This window comes from Spermophilus citellus, assembly GCF_964194105.1.
Source record: "Spermophilus citellus genome assembly, chromosome: 7".
Classification (NCBI taxonomy): Eukaryota; Metazoa; Chordata; class Mammalia; order Rodentia; family Sciuridae; genus Spermophilus; species Spermophilus citellus.
In genome coordinates, this window is record NC_138188.1 from 120905959 (window position 1) to 120922343 (window position 16385).

The 16385-nt window shown below is 45.7% G+C and overlaps 1 protein-coding gene across 1 annotated transcript in view; it reads left to right on the plus strand.

Moving 5' to 3' along the window:
- DGKG (diacylglycerol kinase gamma) overlaps positions 1-16385 on the plus strand; it is a 188457-nt gene that overhangs the window by 62323 nt on the left and 109749 nt on the right. Inside the window, exons 7-13 of the mRNA XM_081302353.1 lie at positions 103-152; positions 4130-4204; positions 4865-4987; positions 9953-10070; positions 11776-11864; positions 14773-14889; positions 15885-15977. Coding sequence (XP_081158479.1) covers positions 103-152; positions 4130-4204; positions 4865-4987; positions 9953-10070; positions 11776-11864; positions 14773-14889; positions 15885-15977 — 665 coding nt within the window. The remainder of the gene's footprint in view (positions 1-102; positions 153-4129; positions 4205-4864; positions 4988-9952; positions 10071-11775; positions 11865-14772; positions 14890-15884; positions 15978-16385) is intronic.

Consider the following 16385-nt stretch of genomic DNA (forward strand, 5'->3'; position numbering starts at 1 on the left):
CATCCTTCTTCTGTTATTCAACCATCTGTTCAGGGAGTAAGCAGCATGCACTGCATGCCCCTGACCAGGACACTTCAAGCCTGACCTCTGTGTTTCTTGCAGTCATGTTTCGTCTCTATGACTCAGATGAGAACGGACTCCTGGACCAAGCGGTAAGGTCTCACTCCAAATATCCCTGCTGGATCTGAGAAAGGGTGGGGTATCGGGGAGCAGGTGGAGGAAGAATCTGAAAATTCTCCATTCCATCTTTATAGGAATTACAATGTCTTAATAATGGCTGCAGAAATCTGAGCTGAACCCCTGCCTTTTACTTCCAAAGAAGGTGAAGCCCAATTTATCTTATCATTGCAGAAGCCTGGGATCATAAAATCTCGGACTGCAGAGATGTTTTAGTATTTCATCTAATTTAACTTCCCCATTCACAAACTTCCCTTGAAATTTTCTGCAGCCAAGGGGAGGGGGCCACTGAGGCAACAAGACCAGGGCAAGAAGGAGAGGAAAGGAGGTGACCGCCGGTGTGCTTTGCTGTCACCCTTGCTTTCCTCTCATTCCCCAGTGCTAACAGCTGGTTCTGCCTGCTGTGAGCACTTGATCCCATCCCACTGCACCTGAGAAAGGTTGTGACTCACCTCACCCCTTCAGCAAATGTCAGGGACAGCTCAGGGACCATAAAGTGAGAGAAAGAATAGAAAAGGAAGAAAGTAGAAAGGGAAGGAGGTTCACAACATCAGATAGACCCTATGGCCATGACTGGCACCTCGAATCAGGGCCCAGTAATGGGAAGGCTGTGAGGTTGAAATGCAAGGGCTGAGTCAGACCAGAGACAGGATGGAAGAGAACAAGTCCACCCAACCAACAGAATTATCTCCACTCCCTTGAAACCCAGGTGCCTGTGTGGGACTCCTCCAGCCACATGGCAGTGCTGTGGGTTGAGGCATTTGAGGGAACAACCAGACAGCTCCAGACTAGCAAGCATTTGGTCACTGAGTGTCCCGGATGTCAGGCACTATTCTAAGCACTGGAGATACATCAATGTCTCTAATGGACAAAATTTCATCTCCTCGGGCAGCTTTCAGTCGGGTGCAAGCATTGACATTAAACAGCATAGGAAGGATCTGTGCTAAGAAAAAAAATAAAGGCAGGAGAGGCAGCTGATGGAGGGAGTTGCACCTTTGGCTAAGGTTGTCAAGGGGCCTTCCTGGGGAGGAGGTTCTGAACAGAGACTAGAGGAGGTGAGGGAGTCAGTCATGAGGCCATCTAGGTGAGGAGCCTCCAGGCAGAGGGGACAGCCAGTGCAGAAGTCCTGAGAGGTGCTTGGGTGTTAGAGGACTCACTGGAGGCCTGTGTGACTGGACCAGAGTGAGTGAACAGATGAGTCAGAGTAAGGAAGTAATAGAAGATAGGATCAGAGAAGATATGGAATGGTGCTGAGGGGACTTTACCAAGTGCATCAGGCTTTCTGGGTGATTAGAGGGTATATCTTTTACTCTGGAGAAATGGAAAACCATTGAGGATTTTGAGCAGAATGACATGATTGACTTCTATTTTAGCAGGCTTGCTTGAGCTATTGTGTTGAGTATAGACTGTAGGGGTTGCAAGCAAGGGTACCAGTTAGGAGGTGATGAAAATAATTAAGGCATGAAATCATGGCAACCGTGCACGGAGTGGAAGCACTGTCAGTGGTCAAGAGTGGTTCAATTCCTAATGTATTATTTTCTCCTCCCCTGTCCCCAGTACCAGGGATTGAACTAGGAGCACTTTACCACTAAGCCACATCCCAGCCCTTTTTATTTTGAGAGAGGTTTTCACTAGATTGATTAGGGCCTCGCTAAATTGCTGAGACTGGCCTAGAACTTGTGATCCTCCTGCCTCAGCCTTCTGAGTCACTGGGATTACAGGTGTGCACCACCACGCCCAGCCCGGATATATTTTCCAGGTGACATTTGTGGACTGAAACAAGTCTGAAAAGAATTGTCATGTTGAACTTCCCACCTGGAATCCCTGGCTGATGGACTTCCATCTTCTTTTTGAACCATCCCCGTGATGGGACTCGAGACAGCCTTTCTCTGCTGGGGTGACTGTTAGAGCTACCTTCCTGCACTCAAGGCATCTCTCTGTCTCTCTGCTAGGACCTGATGCTCTTCACACTTCCCCAGCCCGACAGGGAGGCCAAAGTATAGTCTGATCCTGGATTCTTCCTTTTCTCCATCCTTCAGCTTCCCTCTGCCCTCTGTAGCTGACCAAGACAAGTGGAAATCAGTTCCATGCAACAGGCCTTTGAAGTGCTGTCGCATCTCCCCAACATCTTCTCCAAGTGTCCCTGTTCATACATTGTTTCTCATAAACGCCTGCCTGGCACAAGCTTCAGTTTGTCAATACCATTCTTAAAATATGACACACAACAGACCCCACCACTCCATGACCCTTTATCCAACTGTGGCCTGACCAGGGTAGGCATTGGAAAACCAGTTCTTCCCGAAATCCGCCCACTCTCTTATTTACACAGCCCACAACTGGATCTATTCCTCACTTTCTGAATCATATTTTCTCACTGAATCTTGGACCCGAGTAGATTCACAAGTTATTTTCCTTTGGAACTTCTGCCAATCCCTGACCCCCACATTTATGCCCACTTCCTTGCCTTCACCTAATGCCCTATCCTGTAGTTTTCCTATAGATTACTCTTTTGATTTAAGTGAAATGTAATTTTTAAATCCCTAATGGGGTTTAGCTTGTTGTTTTGATCTGGCGTTCACCCTGATGGAGGTAATACTTTTCAACCTTGCTTGAGTCCACCCACACATCCCCCCAGAACAATCTTACTACAAACATCTTAGATGGTGCCCACGCATGAGATGCTAACTTTGACACCAAATAATTTCTCAGTCTGATGTGTTCCAGTAGGGCTTTCTGTACACTGACTCATTAGCACTCAACAAATCTTTTAGATGAAGTATGGCCTTGGTAACTAAAAGCTCACTTACCAGGCAAACATCCCTCAATAACTTCCTATTTATAGAGTCCTGGGTTCAGAGCTGGACCATGATGCAAAGGATGAATCTAAATTTCAGTGTATAGTAATCAAGTGAAACTGACCCCTAAGAGAGGGGAGACGGATCCCAAGTTGCTAATGATAAGGTGTGACAACCTCCTTGGTTTGTATTTGTGGAAGAAAGCAGGTGGACTCTCTATGCCTTTCTAGTTAAAGGACAGAATAAGGGAAGGAAGGTGGCCCAGGAGGAAGTCAGTGCTGAGAGAGCTTTCTGCATACCATATGCTTCTTATAAGCATCTATTGGCTCTGTGGTCAAGACAGAAACACACAGTAAGCTCCTCATGAAATGCCAGTTTCTGGGCTGGAGATGTAGGTCGGTGGTAGAGTACTTGCCTAGCACACATGAGGCCCTGGGTTCAATCCCCAGCACTGCTACAATCGATCAATCCCGTATCATGCCCTCTTAGATTGTGATTGGGAGTGTATATTGGAACAACTTTTTAAAAAAGTAAAGAAACACTGGTTTCTTCTCATGCTCTGTCCTGCCCATCTTCCCACTTGACTCACTTTTTTTTTTTTTTATTATTGGTTGTTCAAAACATTACAAAGTTAATCTTCTTCTCCAGCTCTTCGATAGGCGGGAGGGAAAGGGAGAGTTAAGGGAAATTGCATGGAATTGGAAGGTGAGCCTCAGGGTTATACACAATTACATATAAGAGGAAAGGAGGAGTAGGAGAAAAATTATATAAGTGGAAGAAACGATTTATAGTAGAGGGGATGGAGAGAGAGAAGGGGAGGGGAGGGGAGGGGAGGGGAAGGGAGGGGAGGGGGGACAGTGGAGAATGGGATAGACAGCAGAATACATCAGTCACTAGAAAGGCAATTTGTAAATCAATGGAAATGTAACTGATGTGACACAGCAATCTGTATACGGGGTAAAAATGGGAGTTCATAACCCACTTGAATCAAACTGTGAAATATGATATATTAAGAACTATGTAATGTTTTGAACGACCAACAATAAAATAATTAAAAAAAAAACATTACAAAGCTCTTTGACTCACTTTTGAGTTTTGCTCTTAATAACATCTCTTTGGGATCACCCCTTGATATTTTCTCCCCTGATGTTTTCTAGGAGATGGATCGCATTGTCAATCAAATGCTGCATGTTGCCCAGTATCTGGAGTGGGATCCCACGGAGCTAAGGCCTGTGAGTTTCTGTAAGCAGGGGGTGACTTTGGAGTGAGCTTTCAAAATAAGAGTGGGACCTACTCAGGACATGGGTGCCAATGTTGGCTGTGCAGGTGCTCCCTTACTGACAGCTTCTTTGGGGTCCTATGCTGCTTCTCTGATAAGAAAAAAGTAGGTGGCAGCAGAAAAAGTGTAGAAATGACAGAAATCATAACTTCCTCTAACCTTTCCACCAGAGCTAAAATCTTATAGCAAGAATTCATAGATCAGAGAATTTGAGCCAGAAACAATTTTAGAGATTTTTCTCAATTACCAGGTAATATTAATAACAATCATTAACTCCATGTGAGGGTTTCTTATGGACCAGGAATTATATTAGTTGCTTTGTACATATTTTCTCTAATCCTTCCTACACTTCTGCAATGGTAGTGTTATTTTACCCAAAGAGGTGGGTGATGTGCCCAAGGCCATACTGTCAGATCAAGACAGAGTCGGACTTAGGACCCTGGTCCCCTCACTTCTAGTCTTGTCCCTCCCTGCTCTACTCATTTTGAATAAGAGGGGAAAGGGATAAAACAGAAAATGAGTAATATAGGATGAAAAAGAAAGCAGCGGCCAGAGGGAGGTAGAAAAATCAAGGATGAAAATGGACATGTTTGTCACTCTCTGGATTCCACAGATATTGAAGGAGATGTTGCAAGGGATGGACTACGACCAGGATGGCTTTGTGTCTCTACAGGAGTGGGTCCACGGAGGGATGACCACTATCCCCCTGCTGGTCCTCCTGGGGATGGATGACTCTGTAAGTCGATAAGCTGGAGTTCTAAGGTCCTTGCCATCTTGGAACACTGGAATCCATGTTAATGTCTCTAGTTTCTAAGCCAGACTTCCCAATGGGCTTGTCATGCCCTTGGATTGGCTCAAAAGTCCTTTCTGTCCTCAGTTCTTTACCTATATTCATGCTCCAAATATATTCGTCCCTTCAGTAAACATTTGCTAAGTTGTTAATAAATTAAAAACATTATTCTGCATGTTGTGAGAAGCACAGATATGATGTTTGCCTGCAAAAAGCTTATGCTCAACCAGGAAAAGTAGAAGAGAAACTTTAAGAAAGATGCCAGGTGCTGTGGTGCATGCCTGTAGTCCCAGCAGCTTAGGAGGCTGAGGCAGAAGGATCATGAGTTCAAGGCCAGCCCCAGCAACTTAGCAAGGCCCTGAGCAACTCAGTGAGATTCTGTCTCTAAATATAATATAAAAAAGTGTTTGAGATGTGGCTCTGGGTTGAGTGCCCCTGGGTTCAACCTCTTGTACCAAGCAAACAAAACCTCAGGGAAGATTCCCATCTTTTCAACAAATTATATTTTTAAATGGTAAGAGTTAGAGAAGGATAGAAGAAAGGAGGAGAAAGGGAAGGAGGGAAAGAGGAAAAAGAATGATGATCTGCTACAGGGTGGCTTTCATTAATGATCTCTTATTTAATAGAACATCCAGATAAGGTAGGTACTTTTATCCCAATTTGTGTAGATAGGAAACTGAGGTTCTGATCCTAAGAAGCAAAGGAAGAACCAGGATTTGTATCTGACTCCAGAGACCCTGCACTTTCTAATTCCCCGCATATAAGTGTAAAAACAATAGGAAGAAACTGGAGGTGGGGGGAGTGTGGACCAAGAAGAATGTGTGAGATTTTGATAGCACATTCTTTAGAATAATGATCAGGTGGAAGGACCTAGAAGGAGGTTTGTTCTGGCTGTCAAGGTTGGGTATGATGAGGCTGGTAGAAGATGGTAGAAGAGAAAGCTTATGCAGGCAGAACAACTTGATCAAAGATTCAAATGGAAGAAAAGTCAGGGAAATCTCCCAGTTGGATCATAGGAGGGGATTCATGTAATGGCTTAATGTGAAATCAATGGTTATAATAGCCTGCATCTGACCCAGTGGGTTACTGCATTTTTTTGCTTATTTACCAAGTACACTAACTTCCATACCTGAGGGAGGAAAATTACCCTGTAGAAGGTAAATGGTGACATTAAGGATTTACCAGAACAGTCATACAGGTTGTGTGACCACTCCTTTGAGACTTCTGAAGTATCATAGAGAGAAATAAAATAGAAAGTGAAGTTGGGTTAGCCTCAAGCTGACTATCATGGCCCATAACTCCATCCCACAGGCCTGCAACTCACGACTAGAGTGGAGCCTTAATTTCCAAAGCTCAGGAGCTAAGAGTCCTGCCCTATCTTGCAGCATGTCCAGTTCTTCCCAAGTGCTAAGTGGTGATCAAGGAACCAGGATCTACACAACTCCTTTCTTAATCCTTAGAGCCCTAGAGACAGAAAAGACCTCGTCATCCCTGGTTTGTCCCTTCCATTTTAGAAACTAACGTCTAGAGAGGTAAAGGACTCACCCAAGGGCACACACCAGGTCTGCACCAGAGGCCACCTGCCACATTCCATAACATCAGACCCCACATGAAACAATATGTATAAGAACCCACATGAGCTGGATGCTCAAATGAGTAAGCTTCTTCTATCAATACTTCCATCAAAATGGAAGTTCTGCCTGGGTGCTATCCCAACTCCATTGTTTGGTTTTCCTCATTTGGGAAATGAAGATAGGACATTGTCGTCACAATGAACCCATTTCTGTTTTCTGCCCTATTTGGACTTGGTGAGGTTCAAAATACCACCATCTCTGCATGAGAGGACTCACTATTTTCTGGCTAGAGGAGAGAGAACCTGACTATTTCTTCAACATTCTTCCAAATGCTAAATCAGCCTTGTAGAAGATCATAATTTGTATCAGCAAAAGTGGCAAGTGAAAATACAAGCAAATTTGATTCAAAAGCTTTTATGCTTTCTTTTTCTCTTTCTTTCTTTCTTTCTTTCTTTCTTTCTTTCTTTCTTTCTTTCTTTCTTTCTTAATTTATTTTTTGATACAGGGGATTTAACTCAGGGATACTCAACCACTGAGCCACATCCCCAGCCCTATTTTGTGTTTTATATAGAGACAGGGTCTCACTGAATTGCTCAGCACCTCACCATTGCTGAGGCTGGGTTTGAACTCACAATCCTCCTGTCTCAGCCTCCATAACAGCTGGGATTACAGGTGTGAGCCACCTCGCCTGGCCTGCATTCATTTTTAAATATATACTTTAAATAAAACATTTTTAAGGCAATGACTACATCTTTTTCCTTTTACCTTTATTTTGTTTATTTCTTTTTATGTGGTACTGAAGATTGAACCAGGCCTAGCACTTGCTAGGCAAGTGCTCTACCACGGAGCCCACAGCCCCAGTCCCTTAAGTAAATGTCTTTAATGTCCTATTGCTTGTTTGGCCTCCTCCACAGATGATCACTGAGGAGTCTGGGGATCCATGAACAGGACATATGTAAAACGTATCTCTCTCTCTCTCTCTCTCTGGGTGAAATTGTAGCAGTGGCATAAAACCTGAAGGCTACTGCCACATTCTGCAGCCTCCCGTGTGCAGAAATGAAAAAACCACATGATGGTGCTGTAACCTAAGCAGAAACATTTCCTGGCTCCAAGTCATTGTCCATTGGTTTCTTGTATCTAGAAAAGCAGCAGCTGAGAAAGCCGAGCCAGCTGATTGACTTAGCAAATAAGGGTATTTTCAGATGAAATGATAGTCCTTTCAGATGCATGAAGAAGCTGCATCTTCTGAAAAGGGCTGTAATTTCTTTTCTGTCCTTGAAGGAAAACCCTGGGTGGTGGAGGTAGGAGAGAAGCCTGGAAGGAGTCTGGGCTCCGAGACCAGCTGGACCCCCCAGTTCAACTACTGACCCCATCACTTATTCTCTAGATGGTCTTGGGCTAGTTATAGTCCAAGAGTCTCTGTTTCTCCTCTGTAGATTAGGAATCAATGTAATCTCCTTACTCCTAAATACGCACTCTATTTATTTTCATGTCTCCATAGCTGTTGTAGAGTAGGAACTTAATAAAAATGTTAATGTACTCGGCAGTGGATTATGAGCTTCACTTACATTATTTAGTTTAATTCTTGCAAAAATAAAACCTTGAGATAGATGTTTGCTGATTGAATGAATGAATCAGTCATCTGGTAAATCATTATCCATTTGTATCTCTTTCCTAAAGTGGAGACATTAGATGAAGGGACATTAATTCTGTAAAACTCAGGTCTGGAAGAAGCCGGGTTTTGAGATGGTGAGAAGGAATGAGCTTCACCTAGACCAGGGGAAGAGACCAGCATTTGGAAAAGAATGTGGGCTGCTGGAGAGACCATAAGCAGGATGTGGGGCCAGAAGTAGGACTGACCACAGTGACCAGTACAAGGGCATAAGTGGACAGAAGTAAGGTCTGGACTTGCGTCCTGCACATTGGACTGTATGTCCCTGACTGTGGGACCCCATCACCTTATTACCTACCATACTTTTTCCCTTCAGACCAGTCCCAGAGATACTCTTGTGATGGAGTCTTCAGAACTAGTATATGTGGGGAAGGGTGTCCTGAAGCCACAGCCTGGAGCCACACTGAGCTCCCAGGGCCACAAGGTGGGAGACTTAGTGTTCCCCAGAAGATGTGTGATTGTGTGGAACGTGGTCTGTGTAGTGGGTGAAGATGATTTCACCTCTGAGCCAAATCTGGAGGAGATGATCCCTCTCTTTCTGTGTCTTGCTCTTTACTATTTTTTCTGTGTGCAGAAAGATTGTACAAGGAGCACATTATTTTTACTAAACTATTTTTTTCTCTATTCGAACACTAGTATATAGAGTAGAAAATTTGGAAAATATAGAAGAGAAACTAGAGAACAAAATAATGCACAATGCTGTCAGCTATAGCTAACCTCTGTTGACAGATCAGTGAAACTCCTTTCCATCAAATATCTTAGTTCACAAAGTCTGAAATCAGAATATGTCATCAAGCGGGTGCAGTGGCGCATGCCTGTAATCCCAGCAGCTCCAGAAGCTGGAGGCAGGAGGATCACAAATTCAAAGCTGGCCTCAGCAACTTAGTGAGACCCTAAGCAACTTTGCAAGACCCTGTCTCTAAATAAAATATTTTTTAAAAGGACTGGGGATGTGGTTCAGTGGCTAAATGTCCCTGGGTTCAATCCCTGCTACAAAAAAAAAAAAAAAAAAAATATATATATATATATATATATATATATATATATATATATCATGAAATTTACCTTCTGGTTTTTTTCACTCAGCAATGTATCATGAACACATTCTCATGCCATTAGATAATTCTTTAAATGACTTTTTGGTTGCCCTCTAACATGAAGTCATATTGGTGTACTACAATTAATCTTTTAGTAATTTGGAGACTTTAGGACATTCCAGTTTTTCGTTATTTTAAGTAATGCTGGGTTAAACACTCAGCAGAGCACAAAAATGCTCATCTGTCTTTCTTTAGGAGAGAGACCCAGAAGGGAAAATTACAAGTCAAAAGTTGTAAACATTTAACAGATAGACAGTTGACAGAGATAGACATAGATGATAGGTGGGTAGGTATGTAGATAGATCAAATTGTTCTAATTTACACTTCCACTGGCCATTTGAAGAGGGCTTATTTAATCCCCCCTCCCATTCTTGTTTTTAATATTTGCTAATTTTAGGAAACACAAAAAGAACTTTTTATTTAAATTTAAAACAATTTTAAAAAATAAGTGACTTACCTTCCATATACAAGAGTCCTGTTTAGAAAAAAGAACATGCAGGAGGCACCCTCACCCACTTCCTCTAGCTGGGGCTGCAAGCTCAGGGTCTCACCTCCTGTACCCCTACAGGGCTCAAAAGGGGACGGGAGGCATGCCTGGACCATGAAGCATTTTAAGAAGCCAACCTACTGCAATTTCTGCCACATCATGCTGATGGGGGTGCGGAAGCAAGGCCTCTGCTGCATTTGTGAGTAAACTTCCCCTAAACCTCTTCTCCACTTTGCTGTGCTGCTCTGTGCATGTTGGTCAGGCCATTCTAGGGAAAATCGAGGTCTCTCTGCTTCTGAGCTTGAGGGACCACTCTTCTTGTTCCAGCAGCAGGGGTAAAGAAGGCCTGTATGTGCTATCTTAGCATCAAATGGACAAGACCTGTAGTAGGGTTGGAGTCAATGGGCCACTGATCCCCTAGAAAAAAATAAGTTCATATGTCATTCAAAAGCATCTCATACTGATTTTCGTTGGGTTTTCTAGTCAATGTTTATGTTCAAAGGAACCTGTTTTGTTTGGCTTAGCTTTGAATTAGTGAAACAATGCATTCTAGATTCTGAAAATATAATCAGAATTAAAGCGAGACATTTGTTTCACCTGACAACCCATTTAGTAAAGAAAAAACCCCAAATGAGAGATGAGAGAAAAAGGGGAATGAGAGACTGGAAGGATGAACAGGAGAACCATGTAAATAAGAAAGAGAAAGAAAGGGTGACAGGGAAGAAGGGGATATGGGGAGCAGGGAGAAAGGGGCTCCCACAAGAAGTCTTTGAAGGGGTCACCACAGCCCTGCCAACCACCTCGAGACAGGGACATCAATAGTAGCTGAAATCTACCAAAGGCTGTGCGGAGCTGGATGAGGCGGTGCACACCTGTAATTCCAGCAGTTCAGGAAGCTGAGGCAGGAGGATCGCAAGTTCAACGCCAGCCTCAGCAACTTAGTGAGGCCCTCAGCAACCAAGCAAAACCCTGTCTCAAACTAAAAACTGTCTTAAATGGTCTGGGGAAGTTTCTTAGTGGTTAAGCACCCCTGGGTTCAATCCCTGGAACAAAAAAGAAAAAAAAAAAAAAAGACTGAGTAAGGAAGTCCCTTCATGTGATCCAGATCCTCTAACCTGCACATGTGACCTCAGCAAAAGGACATCTTAGTGGAGTTGGGCCTGCTGTCCATCAAGATCAGGCCTCAGCAAATTAAAGAAGGTGTCCAGTGACCTTTTGCCCCATTCAAATCCCCCTTCTTGGCACTTTGCATTGACCAGTTCTCATTCCTCTTAAGTTCCAGGCCTGTGGACCTTTGCTATTTGCATAATAGTAGAAACAACAGTGGTAATTTGGAATAGCTATTCTGACCCAGGCACATGGTGCCTCACGTAAATTATGTCATTTAATGCTGCCAAAATCCCTACAAAGAAAAAGACTATTTATGCCCATTTTGCAGAAAACCCTCAATTTCAGAGAGATAAAACAATTTACCCAATAACACGTGGACTTACAAATGGCAGAGCCAGACATGAAGCCTGGCCTGCCTTCCCAGAGACCCCTGGTCTTTCTGTCCACTCCCCAACTTCCCTGACATGCCATGATATGACATGGGCACAGTAAGCAGGATGACATTTCACTCTCCCCTTTCTGGGGACATTTCCCTGCTGCATTCACTGCTCACAGAGGAAGGCAGTGTTCCCAGGTGGAGGCACAGGAGCAGAACTGGAAGATGACTGGGGACTCTGCTCAAGGAACAGTAGGAGGCTGTTGAATGTCCATTAGGCGAGGCCAGCTCCACATGTCCCCAGCCCTTCACAGGAGGAGATCCAGCAGGAGATACTGGCCTTGGCTGGGAGGTTGGGGGATGGCTCTTCCTTAGAGAGTCACTCAAATATCTTTCTTATTATTTTTTTTCTTTGTAGATTGTAAATACACTGTCCATGAGCGCTGTGTATCCAAAAACATTCCTGGGTGTGTCAAAACGTGCTCAAAAGCCAAAAGGAGCGGCGAGGTTGGTGACACCTGGTGCCTTGTTCTACTGCATGCTGCATCTGGAGCAACATGTCCATCACACAGAGTCCTGGGCAGGAGGGGCTTTGGGAGCTTTCTCCCATCCCTTCTCTGCTTTGAGGATCACCCTTAAATCATCCCATTCATCCATCAATCCATTCAGCATCTCCCCGGTGCCCACCACTTGCCTTGCACTGTGCTAGGGGGCACGCAGGTTATAAGAGGAAGTCCCCAGACTGCTCAAGCACTGCCCAGTGTACAGGGAAGGACAGACACGTCAGCAAGTGCACAGTAGTGAGGTGTGCCATCATGATAAGGCTCTGTGGAACATACGATTGAGGCACGGATGAGGAGCCAGGGAAAGTTTCACAAAGGAGGTGGCATTTGAGTTGTGCCCTAAAGCTATTATCAGGAGGACTTCAAGAGGTATTGAAGAGTAAAAGCATTCCAGGCAGAAAGAGTGTGTAAAGGCCCAGGACATGACTTATTCTGGAATCTGTACTTAGTTTGGTGGGGCTGGAACAGAGGGTGCTTAAAGGGAAGTGACAGGAGATGTTATTCAGAAAGAGACTCTTCCTGGAAGTGGTCTTTCTTGTAAGGTCAGCTCAGGAATTGGAAAGGAGTTTTCTGTGCAGCCACAGGGTCCTCAAAGAGCTTCAATCAAGGAGTGATTGAATTTGCAAGTCAGGTAAATTGTTCTGAGCATGGTGTAAGAAAGAAATCACCTCGGGGGAAATTCTTGGCATAATTAAAGCAAAAGTCAGTGTTGCATTGAGGGCCCCTCTGGGTGGGGTCTGCATGGCTGAGGCCATGTCTGTGCTGACATCCTGGGGCCATGCAGATCATTGAGTATTGACTGTTCCATTGACTAAGGAGAGGTAATTTGGAGGTAACCAGGACTTGGTGATGTGATGAGAGAATGAAAGAGGGGAAGAGGTAGGGCTCCCAGGTTTCTTTCTTGGCCATTGAGTGGTGCCATTTGCTGAGTCTGGAATTGAGTGTCCTTAAAATTAAGGGCAGAGCACTCTGCATTGCTGCAAAAGGAAGATTCTATTGAGGAAGCTGAGTTGGGAGATGTTTAGCAGGTGGGAGTAGTACCCACCCCTCCCACGGAAGTACTCCTGAGAGAGAAGGGCACCTCCGGGGACTCCTCTGCATGCCTCATGGACACCGCATGGCCTCTTGTCTACTCCCTCCACACCACCCCATGTACACCCCTTTCCATGCCCATGCTTTCCACCGAGGCACTTGGTGTGCCTCCTGGGCTTAGGCCCTGTGCCTGCACTCTGGCTGCCTGCCACTCAGAATAGAGTGAGGTCACTGAGAGGCCAACAGGGCACATTCACAATTTTCTGAGCCTGCAGGGACACCCCGAGTCCCTCACCATCTCTTCAGATCCCAGAGAGGCTAGAGAAGGCAATGTGGCACTGGGGAGACAACCCTGGACTTGGAGTCAGAGACCTGTCTGTGGGTCCCTGCTTGGCCACTTACCAGCCTTGGAACCTAGGGCCAGTCACTTAACCTCCCTGAAGCCTTGCCTTTTTCTCTCTGCAAAATAGAAATAACAATGATCTGAGAGCAAATTCAATGTGATCATATAGATGACACATCCATTAACCAACCTAGCTCTATCAACAATCAATATGGCAGAAGGTGAGAAGCTACAAACTGAGTGTGACACAACTTTTGGAACTGTTATCTTTACCAAAAACATTCCAGAGTGGGAGCCATCAAGCAATTTAATTGCTAAGTAATTTAAAACATTTATTCTTATTTATTACAAACATGGGATAGTCTCGTACATTTTCATGTATTTTAATACTGTGCTTGAAGTTGGGCACTCAATGCTTCACCCTTACCTTCCCCCAAGGTTCACATCCTCTTCCTTCTGCAGCTCAGGGTAGCTTGATGGAAATCTGAGAAGTCCTGTGGCATTGCAAGCAGAGCCAGCTGGTAATTCTGGCTCTTGGATGGAGGTCAGGGGCCATTACTTTAGCAGTACTTATACATGCACATTCACCTACAGACATTCTCTCCTGCTTCCCAAGCTGCTAACCTCCCCTGGGTACACTTCCTGGGCAGGAAGCAGAGTACAGCTAGCTCTCCAGGAAACGGTGTGAAACTAGGACCCTCACTAGTTTCCTTGGACTTTTTGTCTAAGCTTCATCTAGAGTTCATTTCAACCGTGGCCGCACGTTATGACCACTCAGAACACTTTAGAACATATTAATGATAAGAGACTTATTCATTCAGAATGTGGGGTGGGCACTATGACTTCTAGAAAATTCCTAAATGGTTCTGATGAGCAGCTCAGACTGAGCAGTGGGGAGGGAGTTAGTTATCCAACAGTGGGCACCTTCAAAAGATGGGGACTGTTGTAGGGAGGCCCTTCTGAGTGTGTTTTCTTATTGCATCCTCCCAACAAACTCAGGAGTGGGACGTATCATACCAATTTGTACACATGAAGGACCTGAGACTCAGAAAGGTCTAGGAACTGGTCAATAATCACCCTGCTGTGAAGTTCAAAATCAGTGACTCCAACCAGTTTTGTCTGCAGCCCAGGCCCTCCCATGTTCCCTGCTCTGTGCTGCCTCCTAGAAAAGGGTCCATGCAAGCACATCACTCTGCGAGGAATTCTGCAAGACAGACAGATGGACTTCCAGATGAGATGCTGCTCACTCTGGCTGCTTGCCAGGGCAAATGAGCAATTCAAAACTCAGATGCAGTGATTTTTCATCTACTTTGATTAGCACAATGGTGGTCAGGCAGAGAGGGAGCCAGCATCCTATGAACATCTAAATAGGAAAGAGCCTTCCCCCCTCCTTGACTCCTCCCATACCCTCCTGCAGCCCCGGTCCAGGGTCATGGTTCTGCTGCCTTCCCTGGTATCCTTCGCTTCCCTCCCACAGGTGATGCAGCACGCGTGGGTGGAAGGGAACTCCTCCGTCAAGTGTGACCGGTGCCACAAAAGTATCAAGTGCTACCAGAGTGTCACCGCGCGGCACTGCGTGTGGTGCCGGATGACGGTGGGTTGGTGCCCAGGTGGCCCTGCTTCTTTTCCATGTGATTTTTTAGCTCAAGCTGCAGCCTGGGAGCAGTGAACATCCCACCAGAGAACAACTGAGTTAGGCTAATAAAGCTAGGAAGGCCCCAGAACCTCTGTTTCATGCCCTCAGTCTAATGGTGCTCCCATCAATTACCAAGCTGCCCAGAGAGAGGGGACACCCCCAGAATCACGGGAGTAAGGACTGCTTAAGAAGCTGCCCAGCCCATTGCCTGCCTGCCCAGGCAGCTGGGAACAATAGGCTAGACCATGCACTTCCCTCACCTATGTGAGGCCAAGGCACTGCCAGAGTGGGAGAGGAATTAGCCACTAGAGTGCCTGCCCCTTGAGGCACCAGAGGAAGGGGCACCTTCCCCCAGACACTTTCCTTGCAGCAACCTCACTGCCTGGTCCAGGGGCCTCTGCCTGCCGCCACTAACCACAGCATAAGATAGAGTCCACAGCCCTTCTGGAGCCCCTCTAGAAGCCACTGAGCTGCCCCACCTGCCTGCCACATCCAACTCAGAGCCATGTCTTGTCCCCTGATCAGGTTTCAACCTCCAAGAGGAGGTGTCTCCAAACCAGACTGCAGAACTCAGAATGCAGAGGTTGAGTTGCAGGGTTTACTTACAAGTTTGCTCACTGGGATCTCCCTTCCAGACTCTTTAAGCCTGGGGAGCAGAAATCCAAGGAGGGCTCTGGAATCAACAGGGAGAGCAGGGCAAAGGCCCGCTCATAACCGTTTTGCTCCAGTAGCCACGGGCGGGCGGCTCTTGGTCTCCACTCTCTGCCTGTGACAGACCTGGCACCCTTCAACACACCTATATACACTCTCAGCAATCCTTCCAGAGCCAGCCGTGCTCACGGTTCAGGGGGCATTAGACAGCTTGCCTCCCAGCAAACCTCTGCACCCTCCGAGCTGCTGGTTCCTCGATCACCTTCACTCATTCTCACTCTTCTCTCCCTCTTGTCCTCCAGTTTCACCGCAAATGTGAATTATCGACGTTGTGTGATGGTGGGGAGCTCAGAGACCATATTTTGCTGCCCACCTCGATATGTCCTGTCACCAGGGTAAGTCCTCCTGCCCAGCCAGAGCTCTGCTTCTCTTGAGTTTGTGGTTCAGATGTAGGCAGCACTCAGACCTTCCCGCCCCCCAGAGAGCTTCCCCAGCCACTCTTAGGGTTGGTGTTTTCAGTGTGCATTTGAAAGGGTCAGTGCTGTGCCAGCCAGATTGTGAGAGAAAACTCCTCAGATGCAACTGGTTCCAACTGCCGGGTCCAGATGGACCATGGAGGAAGCCCGTTCACCCTTTGCACCTTGTGGGCAGAGTACAGCTAAAGCAGGGTGAGGTCTCTCTCCTCCTTTACCCCTACGGAACCTCTCTGCTATGTCCAAACATGGATCACCCCTACCTTGACGCCTTCCACTGGAGTGTGTTAACACTCCAGAGAAAAGAAAGAAAGAAGCAAAGTTAAACTC